Genomic DNA, 20,714 nt, shown 5'->3' on the forward strand with positions numbered 1-20,714 from the left:
TTTACAGTAGACTGAGACCAACCCCCAATTCAGGAGCTTTACAGTAGACTGAGACCACCCCCCAATTCAGGAGCTTTACAGTAGACTGAGACCAACCCCCAATTCAGGAGCTTTACAGTAGACTGAGACCAACCCCCAATTCAGGAGCTTTACAGTAGACTGAGACCACCCCCCAATTCAGGAGCTTTACAGTAGACTGGGCCCACCCCCAGGATAGGAGCTTTACAGTAGACTGAGACCAACCCCCAATTCAGGAGCTTTACAGTAGACTGAGACCAACCCCCAATTCAGGAGCTTTACAGTAGACTGAGACCAACCCCCAATTCAGGAGCTTTACAGTAGACTGAGACCAACCCCCAATTCAGGAGCTTTACAGTAGACTGGGACCAACCCCCAAGACAGGAGCTTTACAGTAGACTGAGACCACCCCCCAGGACAGGAGCTTTACAGTAGACTGGGACCAACCCCCAATTCAGGAGCTTTACAGTAGACTGAGACCAACCCCCAATTCAGGAGCTTTACAGTAGACTGAGACCAACCCCCAGGACAGGAGCTTTACAGTAGACTGGGACCACCCCCCAGGACATCAGCTTTACAGTAGACTGGGACCACCCCCCCAGGACAGGAGCTTTACAGTAGACTGGGACCAATCCCCAGGACAGGAGCTTTACAGTAGACTGAGACCAACCCCCAGGACAGGAGCTTTACAGTAGACTGAGACCAACCCCCAGAACATCAGCTTTACAGTAGACTGAGACCAACCCCCAGGACATCAGCTTTACAGTAGACTGAGACCAACCCCCAGGACATCAGCTTTACAGTAGACTGAGACCAACCCCCAGGACATCAGCTTTACAGTAGACTGGGACCAACCCCCAGGACATCAGCTTTACAGTAGACTGGGACCAACCCCCAGGACAGGAGCTTTACAGTAGACTGAGACCAACCCCCAGGACATCAGCTTTACAGTAGACTGGGACCAACCCCCAGGACAGGAGCTTTACAGTAGACTGAGACCAACCCCCAGGACAGGAGCTTTACAGTAGACTGAGACCAACCCCCAGGACAGGAGCTTTACAGTAGACTGAGACCAACCCCCAGAACATCAGCTTTACAGTAGACTGAGACCAACCCCCAGGACATCAGCTTTACAGTAGACTGAGACCAACCCCCAGGACATCAGCTTTACAGTAGACTGAGACCAACCCCCAGGACATCAGCTTTACAGTAGACTGGGACCAACCCCCAGGACATCAGCTTTACAGTAGACTGGGACCAACCCCCAGGACAGGAGCTTTACAGTAGACTGAGACCAACCCCCAGGACATCAGCTTTACAGTAGACTGGGACCAACCCCCAGGACAGGAGCTTTACAGTAGACTGAGACCAACCCCCAGGACAGGAGCTTTACAGTAGACTGAGACCAACCCCCAGGACATCAGCTTTACAGTAGACTGAGACCAACCCCCAGGACATCAGCTTTACAGTAGACTGAGACCAACCCCTAGGACATCAGCTTTACAGTAGACTGAGACCAACCCCCAGGACATCAGCTTTACAGTAGACTGAGACCAACCCCCAGGACATCAGCTTTACAGTAGACTGAGACCAACTCCCAGGACATCAGCTTTTCAGTAGACTGAGACCAACCCCCAGGACAGGTTTAGGGGAGTCATCGAAGAAGGTTTGTTACATGGCAGCTTGTGAATCTGGCTCCACAGGAGGGCCAGCCGGGCAACAGAGGCACCTACACAGGAAGAGAGCGTGTCATCCCCACAACCTTTCAGTTGTAGGGATGAAAACTAAGGATGGGCATGCTGACAAATACGACATAGTAACCCCCTTGGGCCTGTACTGAACTTCCACTAAATATCACAGTCTTTCATGCCATATTGTCATTATTTGTCTAAAGACAATGCTACTCCATTTTATATAACTTTCATTCCAATGTCTGCTCTCATATATGAAGGTAACCTACCTACCTACCTACCTCCCCCACCAACACACACACACACACACACACACACACACACACACACACACACACACACACACACACACACACACACACACACACACACACACACACACACACACACACACACACACACACACACACACACACACACACAGGGATGCCTAGCTCTGGGCCCAGGGGTGTGAGGGGCATGTTCACAGCACCAGTGATATGTCACCTCCATTTCAAGCATTGTTAGCGGTGGAAGCCTAGATGAGCGGTGATGACAGCTAGATTTAAAGTACGTTCTCCTGGGGGGAGGGGTGTGGGACGAAGGGGACTGCTAAGCTGGGCACTCTCGCCGCTTGGCACTGACTCGGCCGGGGCTTCGCTTTTTGTTTTGCGACTCTTGTGAGAGATCATTACACTGAATTCCCCTCTGTAAGATCCAGAGCACCGCACACCTACCAAATCAATGACGGTGGGCAAGACAAGAGGCAGAGACACAGGCAGAGGCAGAGCCATGCTCCGGTCTCCCCGCCCCCTCATCCACAGCCAAGCACCAACACGGCCCACAGCCAGGACATCCAACAGCATCATTACACAGCTGTAGAGAACAAACTAGCACTCTAAACAGAGATTCACAACAGAAAGAGATAACACAACATGAGAGAGACAATTTATCTCGAAGCAACCCACAATATCCATGTGTGGCAGCATAGCAGCATGGTCTTTAACAAAATCAAGTATTCACTGAGAGGTCAACTATTAGCAAAGTGATAAAGAAAATGACTTATTGAAAGTACAGTATTGGAAGAACAGGTATTGTGGTTTAGTTAACCCATGAAACAACAATCACCAGAGGATAGAGAACAATGTGTGATGCCCTCATACTACAAAACAGGGCTCATTGTAGCAGTCATCTCCCTTACTATGACAGCATTACACAATACCTTCCATTTTGTTACATTTTATAATATATATGCTATATAGGTTGCATTTGGCATGTATAATGCACAATAACTATTAATACAATACGAATACATCCATGTGCTTTATACTGCCTGATAAATGATTCATGCTTTATAAAGGTGTCTCATATGTGTTACAGATGCATGGTGGGAAGGGACCAGGAGGACCCAGAAGCCCTGGGTCAGTGTTGTTCTGTGGACTGGCCACCCCTGTCTGTGGCTAGGGCTGTTAAATCACATCTCTAACGAGTTCTGCTCCCCTCAGGCTGCCATTTGTCTGAGACAGGTCCATTCCACTTATATATAGGTCCTGCAATGGAAATTGCCATATAAATCAGATGCGTATGGCCCACCTTGTTTAAGTTCTTAATTCAACCTTGAGATAATAGTACACAGTTGTCTACAGTATATGGAAGCATGAAGTATAGTACGGCAACACATTTCTATAAACACACACATATTACTACAACAGACTAAGCTGCTCAACAACCTCCAGCTAAACCCTGCAGCAGAATCAAGTTGACAAAACATGCTACAGCAGAGAAATGCCATATCCATCCCTACATACAATTACACAGAAGGCTGTCAACATGTAATGATATTGAAGATGGACATGTAGACAGAGTGAGATACAACTGCGATAATTCAAATTTGCCTATAAATTACTTGACAAAGCTTTTAAAAGTAACTGCCAATGGCGCTCGAATGGTAGAGGATGTAGCTAACATAGAGAAAAACACTTACTAGTACATTTACAGACCACTGGTTTTTATTAGATTTCACAAAGTCCGTTGAGGCCACTTAAAACTCCCAATGGTGAGCAGCTCAAAGATAATGTAATTAGCGGTTTCAGTTCATGGTGTCATTTCTATGGGCTCTCCATATTTAACCATCGCCTTAATTATTCAGCACTTATTTCCTGATATGACCACCTGACCACTGTGATCACATGATGGTTTGGCAGACTGGACAACCTTGTCTGGAATTTTTTTCAAGACAAAATGATTATAATGAACTAATAAGTGGTCATCATGTTATAATTTACTATGAGACAATGTCAAGCTTCGAATTTGGATGGACTTTGAATGATGATTTTATTTTTTGGTCCTGTCCTCAATGAAGATCACAACATTTAAAAAATACTACAGGCCTAATGGTTTGTCAGAAGTCATGGCTGCCTAACAGTATTGAACTTGCATTGTGTGTCTTATCATAACATATTTTAAAACCACCAAAAGACAACATGTACTGTACTTCAGCAGCTACAGTAGCATTCTATCCCCATGATTAAGGTGGACTGAAAAGTGAGATATAGCCATCTGGGATGTACTCTTTAGATTCTAATCTTGGTGGTAGCCGACTAGGATAGAGATCTCAGTACAAAATGATCCTCTGATGCAAAGAGATAGGCAGCCTCTCATTCAGTCGGAGCTTGCTTGTGTGTGTGTACGTGAGTGTGCGTGCGTGCGTGCGTATGTGTATGTGTCTGTGTGTGTCTGTGTGCTTGTGTGCGTACGTGTATGCATGTTCTGTTCTTCCCTGCATGAGTGGCGTGTGTGTGACGGAGAGAGTGGTCAGGAGTGTGTATGAGGGAGTGTGTATGCATGCATGTATTTATGTGAGAGAGGGAAAGAGACGGAATGGTGACTAAGATGGGGATGAAAAGAGTTAGAATTAGACTGTTAGTTCTGTGTGTGTGTGTGAGAGAGAGAGAGAGAGAGAGAGAGAGAGAGAGAGAGAGAGAGAGAGAGAGAGAGGGAGAGAGAGAGAGAGAGAGAGAGAGAGAGAGAGGGAGAGAGAGAGGGAGAGAGGGAGAGAGAGAGAGAGAGAGAGAGAGAGAGAGAGAGAGAAAGCGTGCCTGCATTTATGTGGGAGGGGCTTTAGTACTGTCCACATGCTCCCAGCGCTGTGACTTCCCTACATTGACAGAGGGATGGTGACGTGTCCTCACATCGTTGAAATTAAAACAAATTAAAGTGCAACACATTAGTCACTGTTGAAACCATACCACATCTTTCTCACAGACCCTATTTTCAAACCACAAAACTAAAGGGGTGAAAATCCCACTTGTGTATCCTGGCCTTGGGTTTTCATATCCTGGCCTTGCGTATCCAGGAAACTGCTTCCCTTTTCAGTTTTACTAAGTAAACTTTGGGACATGTTCTGTATGAGATGACCTTAAATGGTCTCTGTCATCATGAGACCGCCCATGTGTGGGGTCACATGGGGCTGTCTTTGTTGAAAGGCCTGGCTCCAAATGAGAAACCACAATCTCGTAGAAATCAAGGTTGTTGAAAGCTGACATGATAATAGAGGTTGTAAATCAAGCCTTTATAGAAGGTAATCACTTTAGTGGCAGCAACGCTGAGACTATAGCTGATTCCATTTCATTTTTATAGTGGGAATTTTATATAAATCCATACAATATCTGTCCATAAGTGCATAAAAACATGTGTTCAATTAGAGATGGCAGTGTACTTTATGATTTAAGAGATTCTTGTCTAAATGTAAAACAGCAGTTGACAATGGCCTACATTTGCATATTGACTACACAACAGCATTTACGGGTGAGTGAAAACAAACAGCCCATGGGCTTGGTAGCATTTTAAAAGGCAATGAAGAGGCTTGAAACAACACAAATAAACAACATTTCTAAAATGCACTTCACTTTCTACTCTAAGAAGGGACAGAGACAAGAGATGATTACCATCATAAACTCTCTCTCTCTATCGCTTTACTTCATTTCCTTCTCTACATATTTCTTCCTATTGTCAAGTAACATTAGCCAAAGCCAAATCAAGAAATGTTTACAGAAATATAGCATTACAATAAATGTAATGCCATCTATAAACCAACCACTGACCTTACCACCATGGCCATCATCAAGCACTTTGATGTATTCTTTTCCTGTGCTGTTTGTCTGTCTAGTTACCTCAATGCATAATCAGATTCAACAGAGCACCAGGGTGGTTTGGATTCTGCTTAGCAAAGGCTCTTTCTCAGTCAGACAGTACATGACATCCATGGGCTATTTGTTGAGAAGTAAGAGCCAAAGCCAATCATCTACACAAAAAATTAAAGGAGTACAATTGTTTTATTTATTTAACTAGGCAAGTCAGTTAATAAGAACAAATTCTTATTTCCAATGACAGCCTACAGCTGCCAAACCCTCCCCTAACCCGGACGACGCTGGGCCAATTGTGAGCCTCCCGATGGGACTCCTGATCACGGCTGGCTGTGACACAGCCTGGGATTGAACCAAGGTCTGTAGTGACGCCTCTAGCACTGTTGTGCTGTGCCTTAGACCGCTGCACCACTCGGGAAGTCAGATGAGAAAGATACAAGGCATCACCATCAGCAACTAACCCAACACTGAACACTACAGGAACATATCAGAGGAGAGTACAGTGAGTTGGAAAAGCTGTCTTTATTGTTTCATTACAGATGTACAATATCATCCGTATCATTTTTCTAGGCTGTGTCACAATACTATTTTAGCATACTGTGGTCTCACCATTTTGCTTACCTTGCTAATCATACTCTGGACTGTATGTAAATAAACTGCAAAATTGGACCCAGATACGGGTAGAGAAAAGTCACAGTAGCCCTTCAGCCCTACAGTTGTCATTCACACTACAACATAAAGGTTTACTAGTTTGTCCTTAAACAAAAGCATAGAGAATGAAATCCCATTGATATGATCCCCCTGAGTAGTGGAGGGAGGTGGTTGTTGGGGTGGTGGTGGGGGGATAGTGTGTGAAAGTCTGGTGTTGGGTTGTGTTGACCATTTTAGGGCTCTGTCAGTTGAATTCCAGTTTGGCTCAGAGATCAATGAAGAGGAGAGAGGACAGGGGGCTGTGTGGAGCGAGTGCCGCCTGGGCTTTTCATACGGAGCTACCAGAGTTAAGGCCACCACACATCAACTGGTTCCCACGGCAGCACCCTGGGCAACCGTTTAAACTACAGCCTCAATCCTCAACAAGGATAGTGTTCTAGGCCAATTTCCTTTATTCTGGTTTGGGCTGGGAGTTCTCTGTTCTGGTTTGGACTGGGAGTTCTCTATTCTGGTTCAGACTTACAGCACAATAGCCACACTGTCAGAGTCCAGCATGGGGCACCAGTTAAAAGGCAGGTCAAGTTCTTTTGGCTCTCCGGAGCTGAAGTTGATCAGCAGTTCTGTCAGAAGAGAAGTGGCTGACTGATGATGGAGTTATCAGGATGTGATGGACTACAGCTCCCTGGCCTGAGGCAGCCGTGGCTGGAGGAAGAGGCGCTGCCACTGCCTGCCCGGGACACTCAGACTAACAACTTAGTGTGCCAAAGTGTGGAGGAGCAATAGGAACTGACTAGGGCTGCAAAGCAGGGATAGAGCTGGACGAGAAAAAGCTTCCTGCACTGTTTTTATGGTGATCTCAAGTGTAGACCATTAAGCAAAGCATCATTCAAAGGTTCTGCTCCCACTAATGACCAGCAGGCTAAATGAGAGAGAGAGAGAACACGAGAGAGAGAGAGAGAGAGAGAGAGAGAGAGAGAGAAAGAGAGAGAGAGCGAATGAGAGAGAGCGAATGAGAGAGAGAGAGAGAGAGAGAGAGCGAATGAGAGAGAGAGAGAGAGAGAGAGAGAGAGAGAGAGAGAGAGAGAGAGACTAGTGTTTCAACCCATTATGTTGTTCTCTATGGTTATAACAGTATACTAGACCCTACTATTAATTGCTTTTGGCACAAGCTGCATCAAAGCCTATTTCTGAAGTTTGTTGTCATTTTCTATTCCAAAGACTTTGTGTACATGCACAACCCTTGGTTCACAATCCTTCAATATAGCTCCATCCCAAGAAACATAGTGTTAGACTGGTTCTCTATGCGTGTGCCCCACTTCTAGAGAAGTATCCATCTTCCATATGTGGTGATGAATAGATGCATAGCAATGAGATGGTTGCAGTCACCTCAAAGCATCTGCCTTTGCTGTTCCAAAGGCTAACATTTCAACTGGGTTCAGGAAAATAATGACCAATAGCCTACATCATTGATGAAGGGGAGTGGGTATTCAGTTTCAAGCACAGCACAGGTACAGTATATCTCACATACCTCCAAAATCAGGCCTTAGACGGATGTCATACCCCTTCAGCAACTTGTCCACGGTGGCCTTGGCCACAGATATTCCAGTTTGTCCAGTGGAGGTGCTGAGGAAAGACATCACAGTTTTAAGACCCTGTCAGGAGCCTTGAGTGGAAACTCAACTTGAAGCTCAGTTAGCCTACTTTTGAATATGTTTCAAAATAGACTTGCAGCCTTCAACGTGCTCAATATTCAATACCGAACCTAAAAGATGATTTCAACATTTCTAATTGGTAAGCCTGTTGTCTTGAGGGGATCTGAATTAGGCTACACCTGGCATGCTAAAGATTCCCCTCTTATTCACCTCTATCCTATCTAAATGGTTGTCAGTGTCAGTAGGACCGTGAGAAAACAGAAGTATTTTGAGATAATAGCTCTAATTCAACGAAAGGCCTGATATGTTAATTGTTAACACTGAATAACATGAGATGTTAGTTGTTAACACTGAATAACAATGTAATTAACCACATGATTCATGAGGCAATAACAAGTATGAAATCAAAGAGCAGATTTTGTCGATGCTTGTATGCGCGTGTGAAGTGTAATTAATGCGAACTTCCCGTAAATTTCCTGTCACGAAAGGCCTCTATGAAATCGAAATGGCAAAATGGAAGACCCAGTTTGGGGCCCCCTCTACTTGATTAGCGGGTGAATGTTGTCAGTCTCTTTAAAAATAATGCATTGTAGCCCAGCTGGGAATATACCATGATAACGTGGTGAATATAGACCTTATTTTTATCGGCCTACATGTATGTGTTCATTTACACTGAACATAATAAAGCCTATATTGGTCAAGAAATCGTCCATCTATAGCTAAGCCTACTTCACCATCTCCCCTAGGGCGGTTACAGGTGCTCAAAATACGCAATATTGAAGAACTGAAGAGTAGTATGAATATTGAATTTAAAAGGTTTAATCTAATTTAAAAACTCCTTATGTGTTGAAGTGATGATGACCTACTTTAAATGACTGACAGGCGTTTTGGTTTGATTTACTCCTGCTGATCAATTATGAATCGGTAGTAAGCCTATACAGTCTATAGTTAATATTCATGTCTTAAATGAAGGTAAGGACGTGGCTTACATTCCTCTGGCAACATCCATTAAACAGCTAGTCATGCTGATTGATCAATGATATGGCTAATTTAATGGACCCAACCTTAATACTGCCTAATTATCGGGTATGTTCAGTATGACTATCTATTTAATAGGATTGATACTCGCCCCAGCCAATTAGCCGCTATTTACCATTTGGATCAAGGAGTGCATTTTACAATAGACAGCATGCACGCGCACCTCTTGCTCCCACACACAGGCGCGTGCGCCGCAGAAAAGGGTTTCGTATAAGTGCAATATGAGTAATGTCGCCTTAATGTCGGTGCCGTGAAAAACTGGTTTCAGTGTGTTTTTAGCTTCCTATACGGCAGCTTTATGATAAGCCTTTGCTCGTATGGAAATACATCTTAGAATGCTCTCTTACCTTTGAGCAAAGCAAACGAAGGACAGAGCCGCCAAAGCAGAGAAAATTCCACATAATTTATCTTCTTGAGGACCCAACATTTCCACAAATCCTTATATAGTTTCAATAATCCAACCGCCTGTGGTCCAAAGAAAAATGTGAAAATAAAGTTTTAAAAAAGCAATTCAAAGAAATTGCTGAAAAAAAAGATATGATACATTTGGTCATGTAATGGCTTTATAAAAAAACATGCGTGTGTTTAAACCTCGTAATTGGTACCAGCTGTTTTCCCAAGCTATGGAAATCCGTGCAGGTCACAGACCCCCTCAACCAACACCAGGAGATCCGACATCTTGCTCAAAACTGCCAACAGAAGACTTTCAAAAAAGTGATAACAAGTCGTCTTCCTTAAAAACTAAAACGTCCGGCAAAAATGAGAGACGATTGATAAAGAACAGCAGCGCCTTGTTGATTAAATTGGCAGTTGCAATTTCCCAGTCCAAACATGCGGAATTAACATGGTTCCAGCGGTGCTACGGCTCTAGAGATTGTTCCACAATATAGGCTATGATGTGTTTAAGGATTTGTTTTAGCTGTAAACGTTACGGGGTGAGGGGCAGCGGAGGGTAAAAAAAATGACAAATGAAATCTTCATTCCCTTTTTGTTGCTGATGATGATGTAGAGTTGCTTCTCTCAACTCAAAGTCACTGAAGAAAAAAAAATGCACAGAAAAAATGCACTGGGCAATATCTAATGCAGACGTCAGGGCAGGCTATATCACCCCTCTGGTGAAAAAAATAGATCCAGAGAAATATGGATGACCCGTCATATATATCGGCCAATGCATGTATCACAACATCGGATTTAATGTCAAATAGGATAACCCATTGAAAAGCCCAGTCACCTCCGTTGTCCAACCTTATCTCTCGATTGAATACCTTAACATGTTTCGCTCATCTTCTCCCCGAAGCGCTGAGCAAATTATGACACAGATCGAGAAACACCCGCAAGAGCATTGTTGGTGAAAACAAGTGTTGAAATTCCCTTGTAGCCTACACTATTTCGTGGGAAATAACTTCTGCCTAATGCATTGTATAAAATGCTCATGTTTAATGAAATAAAACAAATCTGAAATCGAAGGAGAAATTTCAGCAGCAGCCTATCCACTGAATCGCCAATGAATGAAGAGATATGATGCCCATATGATTATATTCCCCCTGCAACCCATTAGGATGCTGCGAGTGTGTCCCGATGCGTTTTCATGCATTTATACCACTTTACCACATATTTGAACACACAGCAACACTCATAGGCTACTCACCGAAGGAAACACACACACATACACACTCGTGCAGCCACTTGAGCATCAATACTTTTAATAGCATGAAACAATTGTATAAAGTATTTATTTGAATGATAATCATATCATTACTCATATGCACATCACATGCTACAATCAGACAATATGTATTTTATACAGAAGAGTAGGCTTTCTGCAGGGATCTTATGTGCTGTCCAGTTGCTAAGCAACCCAGCAACCACTGATGCAGTTGTGGTGTTTTGAAGGCTATGTGCAAAGGCTCATTTAAAGGACCACTGCCACTACGGTGTGGTCTCTGGGACAGAGGGGGAGACTTTGACTGATGTATAGGCCCATGTGTGAACCATACTTCCAAATATTAACATATTTCTGAACTAACAATTAGGGTTCAGTGATGTGATGGGTCAGGAATACCTTATGAATGATATTTTCATTTAATTACATCTTGTTATCTTTGTCAGTGTTTTAACAGAGACTAACTTGTTTTCCCACTGCGCAGTAATTCACTTGTTTGGCCTCCCCTGCATTTTAGAGATGACTGAACTCGCTGCGATGGCTACAGTTTCAGTCACCTTTTTGTCTCAGCTTGTTTTCAAACCTCACCACACTCTTGTGTTTTGTCAGAGTTTTAACAGAGACAAACTCGTTTTTTGACTGCACAATAACGAAACTAGTTGGCCTCCCCTGTTATGGCTACCAAACAGTTTCGAACTCCCCACCTCATCATCATCATCATCATCATCATGACAGTAACATGGTGTAATACATGGGGGGAGCGTTGAAATAGAACAAAAATAATAGAACAAACGTACTGTAACGTATTGTGCACACCAAGTAGGACAAGAGTTTTTATTGAACCTCTGTGCTAGCGAGACACTCTGTCAGTGGTGCTGGATTGACTGATATTGAGGTCAAACCAGCAACTATTTGGGCTTTCTAGGCATCATCAACTTGATTGGTGATGATAAAGTACACATGTTAAAACAGCTAAACAATATCAGTGGACAGCTCAGGTGGCTGGTGGCACCTTCATTGGGGAGGACGAGCTCGTGGTAATGACTGGAGTGGAATCCGTGGAATGGTATCAAATACATCAAACACATGGTTTCCAGGTGTTTGATGTCATTCCATTTGCTCCGTTTCGGACATTATTATGAGACGTCCTCCCCTCAGCAGCCTCCTGTGGTGGACTGCGCATTGTCAGATGTGTCAATAGCTGACGCAGATCTTAATTAGCAGCAAGCCTTTGTACACTTAGGCCGCCCTTAATCCATTGGCAATATATCTGGAAACGTTTCAGTCATTTTTCATTTCAGCCTCTACATTTACATTTTAAAAGTTAATTATATTTGTTGCATGAACAATTTCATTCAACTATACAGTCTTGAAGAGACCAAGATGTTGAATATGTATATTGTTTATAATTCCATTTAATTTATTCATTTTCCTATATGATTGTAAAAATATCAACTTAAGAGGCACTCTTGAAGAAAAAGAGAGAGAGAGAGAGCGAAAGAAGGCAAGGTAATTATTTTTCCTGACCCAACGAACAAAGCCAAGCCTGCTGTTTAGACATGCATCACTGAAATGCATTGTTGGCAACACACTTTTACATTGTAAAACATCACACATTTTGGTTGTTGAATCTCAACATTTTTATGTCAAACATTTTCAACAAGTGTTTTATTACATTTAGGCCTATGAGTTTCTTACTACTGTATGTGCTGGTATATGGTTAGGGTTGGCATATAGTAGACTAGATGCGTTAAAAATAAAATATTCTTGTCACTTTGTTACACACTATTCCATGATATCTTGCAAGGAGATGATTAGTTCATTGAACATGATATTTTTCCTGAACCAACAAAAAATATGAAAAGGTGGAAAATAACAATTTAAAATTCATTTCAATTGATTTTCATTTTATGTCCTTTCAGACAACCCTTAACAGGTCTTCAGCAGGCTGGGTTGTGTTGTGGCAGAGGAAGGTCGAGGGTCAGCATCGCTGGAGTGCTAGAATGTGGAAAGAGTGAGAGCGCATCTCACACAATGTGGCAGACGGATCCCCCTGGGCAACGTCTCTGGGGGACACAAAATCAACGCTTCTGTCCACTTGTCTTTTCTCGCAAGCCCATCCATGCAGGCTGGAACCCTGGGCTCCGGGGTCACCTGACCACAGCACCTGGCTCTTATTGGCTTCTGTGGTAGGGCCATCCAAGCCTCGAGATATGTATGCTCTCTGCTCTTTTTCTCCTTCTCTCACATGTTGCATAAGGCATGTGAGTTACTGGGTCACCCCAGTCCTCCGATATAAATAGTATCACATTCTTAATGCATTGCGGCCTTCCAGTTACTTGCTCTCTCTTTTTCTCTTGTTATTCATCTGTTCCAAACATTCAAATCACACCAAAACAACACAAACAAGATCTTAATGAAATATTGAAGCTGTGGAATCACCTAACTACTGTAGGTAGATGATGTGCGGTTTCCTGCTTTTACCACCCTGTGGAGAGAGGAATGAACGTAATATTCCTCTCTCTGTGTTTTGCTAATAGCACTTAAAATTTTGCCTAGGCATAATTACATACATAAAACCATGTTGCACTTCTCTCGCAACATCTCCTTTACTGTGGTGTGTTCATCTAGAAACTATTCAATTGCAATGTTTCCATGGGATTAGCGGTGGTGACTTTGTCACAAGAGAAAAAGGTCCGATGGTGCTGAAGAGAACAAACAATTTATGGCGACGATCAGAGATTCAGCACCATGGACGGCGCCACAATGGGACTCCCGAAGTTCAGCACCACAAGATAATGGACAGCGATGTCTAAGCCCAGCCAAGAATCCCTGGAAATAAATACAGGAACGCCTAATCAGGAAGGAAGAAGCAAGAAGAACGAAGGGGAAGGCTTCCCATGAACTTTGATCTGTTTTCTAGCCTGTGTCATCCATATTGCTTTCCAACGTTAATCTTTTGAATGGTAAAGAATAGGGAAAACATTTCCTCCATAATGTTTTTAAAGGCCCAATGCAGCCGTTTTCATGTCAATATCAAATAATTTCTGGTAACAATAATGTACCTTACTGTAATAGTTGTACATTAAAATGGTCAAATGGCAAGAACAATTGCTTTCTAGTAAAAACAATTTCTCATTAAGAATTTTGCTAGGACTGCCTGGGTGTGGTCTGAGTGAGGGACCTAATTGGAGGGGAATAACTGGAGGGATGGTAACCTGAAAACTAGATGTTATCTCTTTGTTATTGGTCTATTAACTTATACCACCTGGTGGTATGTCACCTGGCAAGCCAAAACACCACCCATGCAAAACCTGCTGATTAGAAGGTCCTGTAAACTAAATTGTATTTTCAACCAGCAACTATGAGGAAATAACACTGTACAGTATGATACATAACACAGGCAAAACTGAATTTTGACTGCACTGTGTCTTTAACTAGGCAACATCTACATGCTACTCCATCTCATTCCTTACAGAGAGGTCCCTTGATCATGCTTGATAAAAAATAGGGGGCATTTCTACAGACTGTCTTTGATTAGCTAAAAAGCTATAATTTTCTTCTATTTACAAAAAACAGCCCAGATAAACTTGTGTTCTTCTTCTCTTTCAAGCCACTCAATGGTTCCTGTGATACATCTGTTTTGGCAGGGTCACATTGGCCCGATAAAGGTATAGGCAGGGTGACATTGGCCCGATAGAGGTATAGGCAGGGTGACATTTGCCCGAAAGAGGTATAGGCAGGGTGACATTGGCCAGATAGAGCGATAGATAGATGGATAGGCAGGGTCACATTGACCTGATAGAGGTATAGGCAGGGTGACATTGGCCCGATAGAGGAATAGGCAGGGTAACATTGGCCCAATAGAGGGATAGGCAGGGTGACATTGGCCCGATAGCGGGATAGGCAGGGTGACATTGGCCCGATAGCGGGATAGGCAGGGTAACATTGGCCCAATAGAGGGATAGGCAGGGTGACATTGGCCCGATAGAGGGATAGGCAGGGTGACATTGGCCCGATAGCGGGATAGGCAGGGTAACATTGGCCCAATAGAGGGTTAGGCAGGGTGACATTGGCCCGATAGCGGGATAGGCAGGGTAACATTGGCCCAATAGAGGGATAGGCAGGGTGACATTGGCCCGATAGAGGAATAGGCAGGGTAACATTGGCCCAATAGAGGGATAGGCAGGGTGACATTGGCCCGATAGCGGGATAGGCAGGGTGACATTGGCCCAATAGAGGGATAGGCAGGGTGACATTGGCCCAACAGAGGGATAGGCAAGGTCACATTGTTGTGTAAAGGGCTCTAGTCCATCTCTCCAGGGTTAGACCGTCATTTGTCTTACTGTTTTCTCTCCTCCATAAGGAACAGAGAGTTCCAGTAGACCTCTATGGAGCAACAGGGATTGAAACAGGGATTGAAAAACACTGCTTTTTCTCAAGTCACACCTGACAACTAGCGCCTGGGCGGAAGAAAGAGAGTAATGTGAAAATCAATGGTTGTATAATTGATGTATGCTCTGGGCTTTCTGCTCATGGTATTATCTCACTGATGAGTTTCCACATGCACTCACTGACCCCGCTAGTCTCTCCCTGGTCCCTGTTGCAAGGCCTGATGGGACATGAGGGGTTCAGTTCACTTTATTTAGACAGAACAGAAATCGTAAAGGCCAGAAATAAACAATGTGTTGTACTGTAGGCCAACCCTGTGACAGCCACAGCCAGCTGAATCCCCCCATAGGGGTCTTCTGCTCTAAAGGGGACTTCATTGTAACTGTGACCTTAAAACATGCTTTGAAGAGGTTTAGAATCAGGTCATTTGTTTGAGTGCTATAAATGCAATGGTACGGCAAAATGTGTAGTGCAAATAAAGAGGAACTGAAGCAAAATGATAGAGAGAAATTACTTTAGACTTGATCTTGTCTGTATGTACTTTGACTGCTGCAAAATGAAATGCCTTTTGAGGACTGAGTCTGAATAATAACATTACAATTCAAAATAAATGACCACAGTGACACATTTCCACAGTGTATTTTAACAGTGTTATTTAATACATGCTATGAGATGCTACTTGGACATCAAATGTCATGTACAGTACTGTGAGTAGTCTTAATGAGCCAAACAATGTCACTCGTTTGGGGGTTCCCATCCACGTATATCCACTGCCATTAAAAGCTGCACTGACAAACATTTAACACAGCCATTTAGGTCACATCATTGGATTACATATAGTTATAGTCGGTACGCTGTTACTGTCATTACGTTAGGCTAATGTTGGTCAGAGAGAGAGAGAGAGAGAGAGAGAGAGAGTTAAGGGGCAGATTAAAGAAAATACAGTATATCGGAACCAAATGGATGAGCAAGTTTTGACAAAGCATGAACAGAAAGGGTAATGAACGAAATCGCCAGGGAGAACAACAAATAAAAACGCTGGGTGCAGCCAATCATGTGTTATGAGGCCTTCAGATCTCACCGCATTAGTTTGTGCAACTACCATGGTAACTAACTCATTAGTTTGTTCAATTACCATGCTATCTAACTCATTAGTTTGTTCAATTAGCATGCTATCTAACTCATTAGTTTGTTCAATTACCATGCTATCTAACTCATTAGTTTGTTCAATTACCATGCTATCTAACTCATTAGTTCGTTCGATTACCATGAGATCTAACTCATTAGTTTGTTCGATTACCATGCTATCTAACTCATTAGTTTGTTCAATTACCATGCTATCTAACTCATTAGTTTGTTCAATTACCATGCTATCTAACTCATTAGTTTGTTCAATTACCATGCTATCTAACTCATTAGTTTGTTCGATTACCATGCTATCTAACTCATTAGTTTGTTCAACTAACATGCTAACTAACATGCTATCTAACTCATTGGGAGGCTCCTGGGTGGCGCAGTGGTCTAAGGCACTGCATCTCAGTGCTAAGAGGTGACACTTCAGTCCAGGTTGAATCACATCCGGCCGTGATTAGGAGTCCCATAGGGCGGCGCACAATTGGTCCGTGTTGGCCGAGGTAGGCCGTCATTGTAAATAAGAATTTGTTCTTAACTGACTTGCCTAGTTAAAGAAAGGTTAAACAGTTATTAGTTTGTTGAACTACCACGCTATATAACTCATATATTTATTTAACTACCATGTTATCTAACTCATTAATTTATAAAACTACCATGCTAACTCATTAATTTATTCAACTACCATGCTATCTAATTAATTTGTTGAACTACCATGCTATCTCACTCATTAGTTTGTTCAACTACCATGCTATCTAACTATTTTCAATAGGCTCCAAATGGGAGCACAAAAAACATGCAGTCATTAAAAATGATATTTTTACATACTTTTTGATTGTGTAACATTTCGTCCTTACAAATACTGGAACAGCAATGAGGCCAATACATTGCAATGTTGTCAATAGACTAGTGGTTAGAGCGTTGGACTAATAATCAAAAGGTTGCAAGTTCAAATCCCCGAGCTGACAAGCTACGAACTTGTCATTCTCCCCCTGAACAGGCATTTAACCAAGGCATTTAGCCGTCATTGAAAATAAGAATTTGTTCTTAACTGACATGCTTAGTTAAATGAAGGAAAACTGAAGAAACATACAGTATATGTCAGGCACACAGAATACCTAAAGTATGTGCTGGTGACTCTTCCCTACACCAATGTTTTATTGACTTTTTTTTACTTTACTTGTAAAGTTTATAAGGCAATTTTTTGCTCAAAATTGCAGGGAAGAGTGAGAAAAACGCCAAAATATCTCTGTCCCCCCCAGCAATACTCAGCAACCCTGAATGTTATTAATGTGATGTGATCAATAAATCCCTCCAGACACCATTTAGTCTACCTGTACCATACCTGCCTGACCCACAGACCCAGACACCATTTATTCTACCTGTACTTCCCCATACCTGCCTGACCCACAGGCCCAGCTCCCTCCAGACACCATTTAGTCTACCTGTACTTCCCCATACCTGCCTGACCCACAGGCCCAGCTCCCTCCAGACACCATTTAGTCTACCTGTACTTCCCCATACCTGCCTGACCCACAGGCCCAGCTCCCTCCAGACACCATTTAGTCTACCTGTACTTCCCCATACCTGCCTGACCCACAGGCCCAGCTCCCTCCAGACACCATTTAGTCTACCTGTACTTCCCCATACCTGCCTTACCCACAGGCCCAGCTCCCTCCAAGCAGCTCACTACCTGGCCTCAAACACTCAGTTGTCCTCTGTGCCAGGACACTGCACATCTCACAGCATCACATGACATGTGACCTACTCCAGAAATGAGCTAGGACAGCCTAACATTTGATTCTTGTTAGTGACAGAGAATGAGTAAGACAATGCAAACGTGCAGAACGGTATGTCTGTGGGGTCTTGCCTTTACTCAACCCGTTCCCTATCAATTTATTAACCTTTCATTATACAGACATGACACCCATTAACTCAAAATACATAAATAATGAAGTGTTTGTAAAGGGCAAACAGAAGGAAAATCTTTGCAATGGTCCATCATTATTTAACCATGTTCAGAGAAGTCAATGTGGTGTCGATGGAGCACATTTTTTGCACAATGGTATAAGTACAAAGTCAAGTACTGTTAAGTTACTTCACACACGTGCACACAGGCTCAAGCGCCAAATCTCATGTGTACACACACACACACACCTCACTGGCTATTGACCCAGATGAACAGGCAGGGGACTGCTGCACAATCATCAGTGAAGTGACAGGTGTGTGTGTGGGTACATACCTATCTGCGTGGGAGCCTGTGATTTCTTTGGAAATATTTTTCTCTCCCTCGCTCTCTCAGTCTCTCTCTCCTCTCTCCTCTCTCTCTCTCTCTCTCTCTCTGTCTCTCTCCCCTCTCTCTCTGTCTCACTCCTCTCTCTCTCTGCTTCTCTCTTCTCTCAATTCAATTTAAGGGCTTTACTCTCTGTCTCTCTACCTCTCGCTCTCTGTCTCTCTCCTCTCTCTCTCAGTCTCTCTCCCTCTCTCTCTGTCTCTCCCTCTCTTTCCCTGTCTCTCTCCTTCTCTCTCCCTCTCTCTCCTTCTCTCTCTGTCTCTATCCCTCTCTCTCTCAGTCTCTCCTCTTTCTCTCTCAGTCTTTCTCCATCTCTCCTCTCAGTCTCTCCTCTCTCTCTCGGACTCTCTCCTCTCAGTCCCTCTCCTCTCTCTCTGTCTCTCTCCCTCTCAGTCTCTCTCCTCTCTCTCTGTCTCTCTCCTATCTCTCTGTCTCTCTCCCTCTCTCAGTCGCTCTCCTTCTCTCTCTCTCTCCTCCCTCTCTCAGTCTCTCACCCCACTCTGTCTCAGTCTCTCTCTCTCTCTCCTCTCTCGGTCTCTCTCTCTGTCTCTCTCCCCTCTCTCTCTGTCTCACTCCTCTCTCTCTCTGCTTCTCTCTTCTCTCAATTCAATTTAAGGGCTTTACTCTCTCTCAGTCTCTCTCCCTCTCTCTCTGTCTCTCTCTCTTTCAGTCTTTCTCCCTCTCTCTCTCAGTCTCTCCCTCTCTCTCCCTCTCTCTCTCCTTCTCTCTCGCAGTCTCTATCCCTCTCTCTCTGTCTCTCCTCTTTCTCTCTGTCTTTCTCCCTCTCTCCTCTCAGTCTCTCCTCTCTCTCTCGGACTCTCTCCTCTCAGTCCCCCTCTCTCTCTCTCTCCTATCTCTCTGTCTCTCTCCCTCTCTCAGTCTCTCTCTCTCTCCTCCCTCTCTCAGTCTCTCACCCCTCTCTCTCTGTCTCACTCCCTCTCTCAGTCTCTCTCTCTCTCCTCCCTCTCTCAGTCTCTCACCCCTCTCTCTCTGTCTCACTCCTCTCTCTCTGTTTCTCTCTTCTCTCAATTCAATTCAAGGGCTTTACTCTCTCTCAGTCTCTCTCCTCTCTCTCTCAGTCTCTCTCCCTCTCTCTTGCTAAGTCCCTCTTTCTTGCTAAGTCTCTCTCTCTATCTCCCTCTCTCTCTCAGTCTCTCTCCTCTCTCTGTCTTTCTCCCTCTATCTCTCAGTCTCTTTCCTCTCTATCTCTCAGTCTCTCTCCCTCTCTCTCTCAGTCTCACTCCTCTCTCTCTCAGTTCTCTCTCTGTCTCTTTCTCAGTCTCTCTTCTCTTGCTCTCGTTGACAAGCTGAATTTCAGCCAGCCCTTGTTTAGTATACATGCTGAGCTCTAACTGTGATGTGAACCTGACTTAAAGGGGCAATGAGCTACATCTGGACACCCTCTTAACCCTCTGTTCACAGCTGGCATGTTTAACACACTGTTGGTCTTGATGCACATTTCACAAGGGATGGATCAGCCATGTTAAATAAAGACAATTCTAATGGATTTCCTTTCAATCACATTTAGACTAAAGATAGTTATCATACTCTCATTCCAGCTCAAGCTTGATTTTGAACAAATTCATCAAGGTGTTTATATGCTAATATAATGTAAATTGATGAAAACAATGGAAATCAGCAATGTGTCATGTCCAAAAATTAAGCATGTATCAAATGTACTAGAATGTATCAAATGTACTAGAATGTATCAAATGTACTAGAATGTATCAAATGTACAAGAATGTATCAAATGTACTAGAATATATCAAATGCGAGAAGGCTTCTGTAAATAGAACCTTCCCTGCCTATTGTTTGCCTAACTGTATTCTTGCAAGGAAGGGTTAATGAATTCCTCTCACAGATAGATATTGCCATGGAAACAGCTGCTGACTGCTTGCAGCTTGTATTCGGTACACACAGGAGGAAAAAAACAATGGTGCTGGAGGTATTTTAAAATTCAGTGAGCATAGGCTTTCCAGCAGACATAACTGCATTTAAGAAGAAGAAAAAAACTCAGAAGCATCAGCCACATGAGTGACTACCTCCCCCCTCCTCCCCCCT

The 20,714-nt window shown here is 43.4% G+C and overlaps 1 protein-coding gene across 1 annotated transcript in view; it reads right to left on the reverse strand.

Moving 5' to 3' along the window:
- LOC115204238 (gamma-aminobutyric acid receptor subunit beta-4) overlaps positions 1-10,623 on the reverse strand; it is a 45,009-nt gene extending 34,386 nt beyond the window's left edge. The window contains exons 1-2 of the mRNA XM_029769639.1: positions 9,522-10,623; positions 8,013-8,107 (exon numbers count right to left, since the gene is read on the reverse strand). Of these exons, the coding sequence (XP_029625499.1) occupies positions 8,013-8,107; positions 9,522-9,601 (175 nt within the window). The 5' untranslated portion in view covers positions 9,602-10,623. The remainder of the gene's footprint in view (positions 1-8,012; positions 8,108-9,521) is intronic.
- Between the last annotated feature and the right edge of the window lie 10,091 nt (positions 10,624-20,714).

The sequence above is a fragment of the Salmo trutta genome, chromosome 12 (assembly GCF_901001165.1).
Source record: "Salmo trutta chromosome 12, fSalTru1.1, whole genome shotgun sequence".
Classification (NCBI taxonomy): domain Eukaryota; kingdom Metazoa; phylum Chordata; class Actinopteri; order Salmoniformes; family Salmonidae; genus Salmo; species Salmo trutta.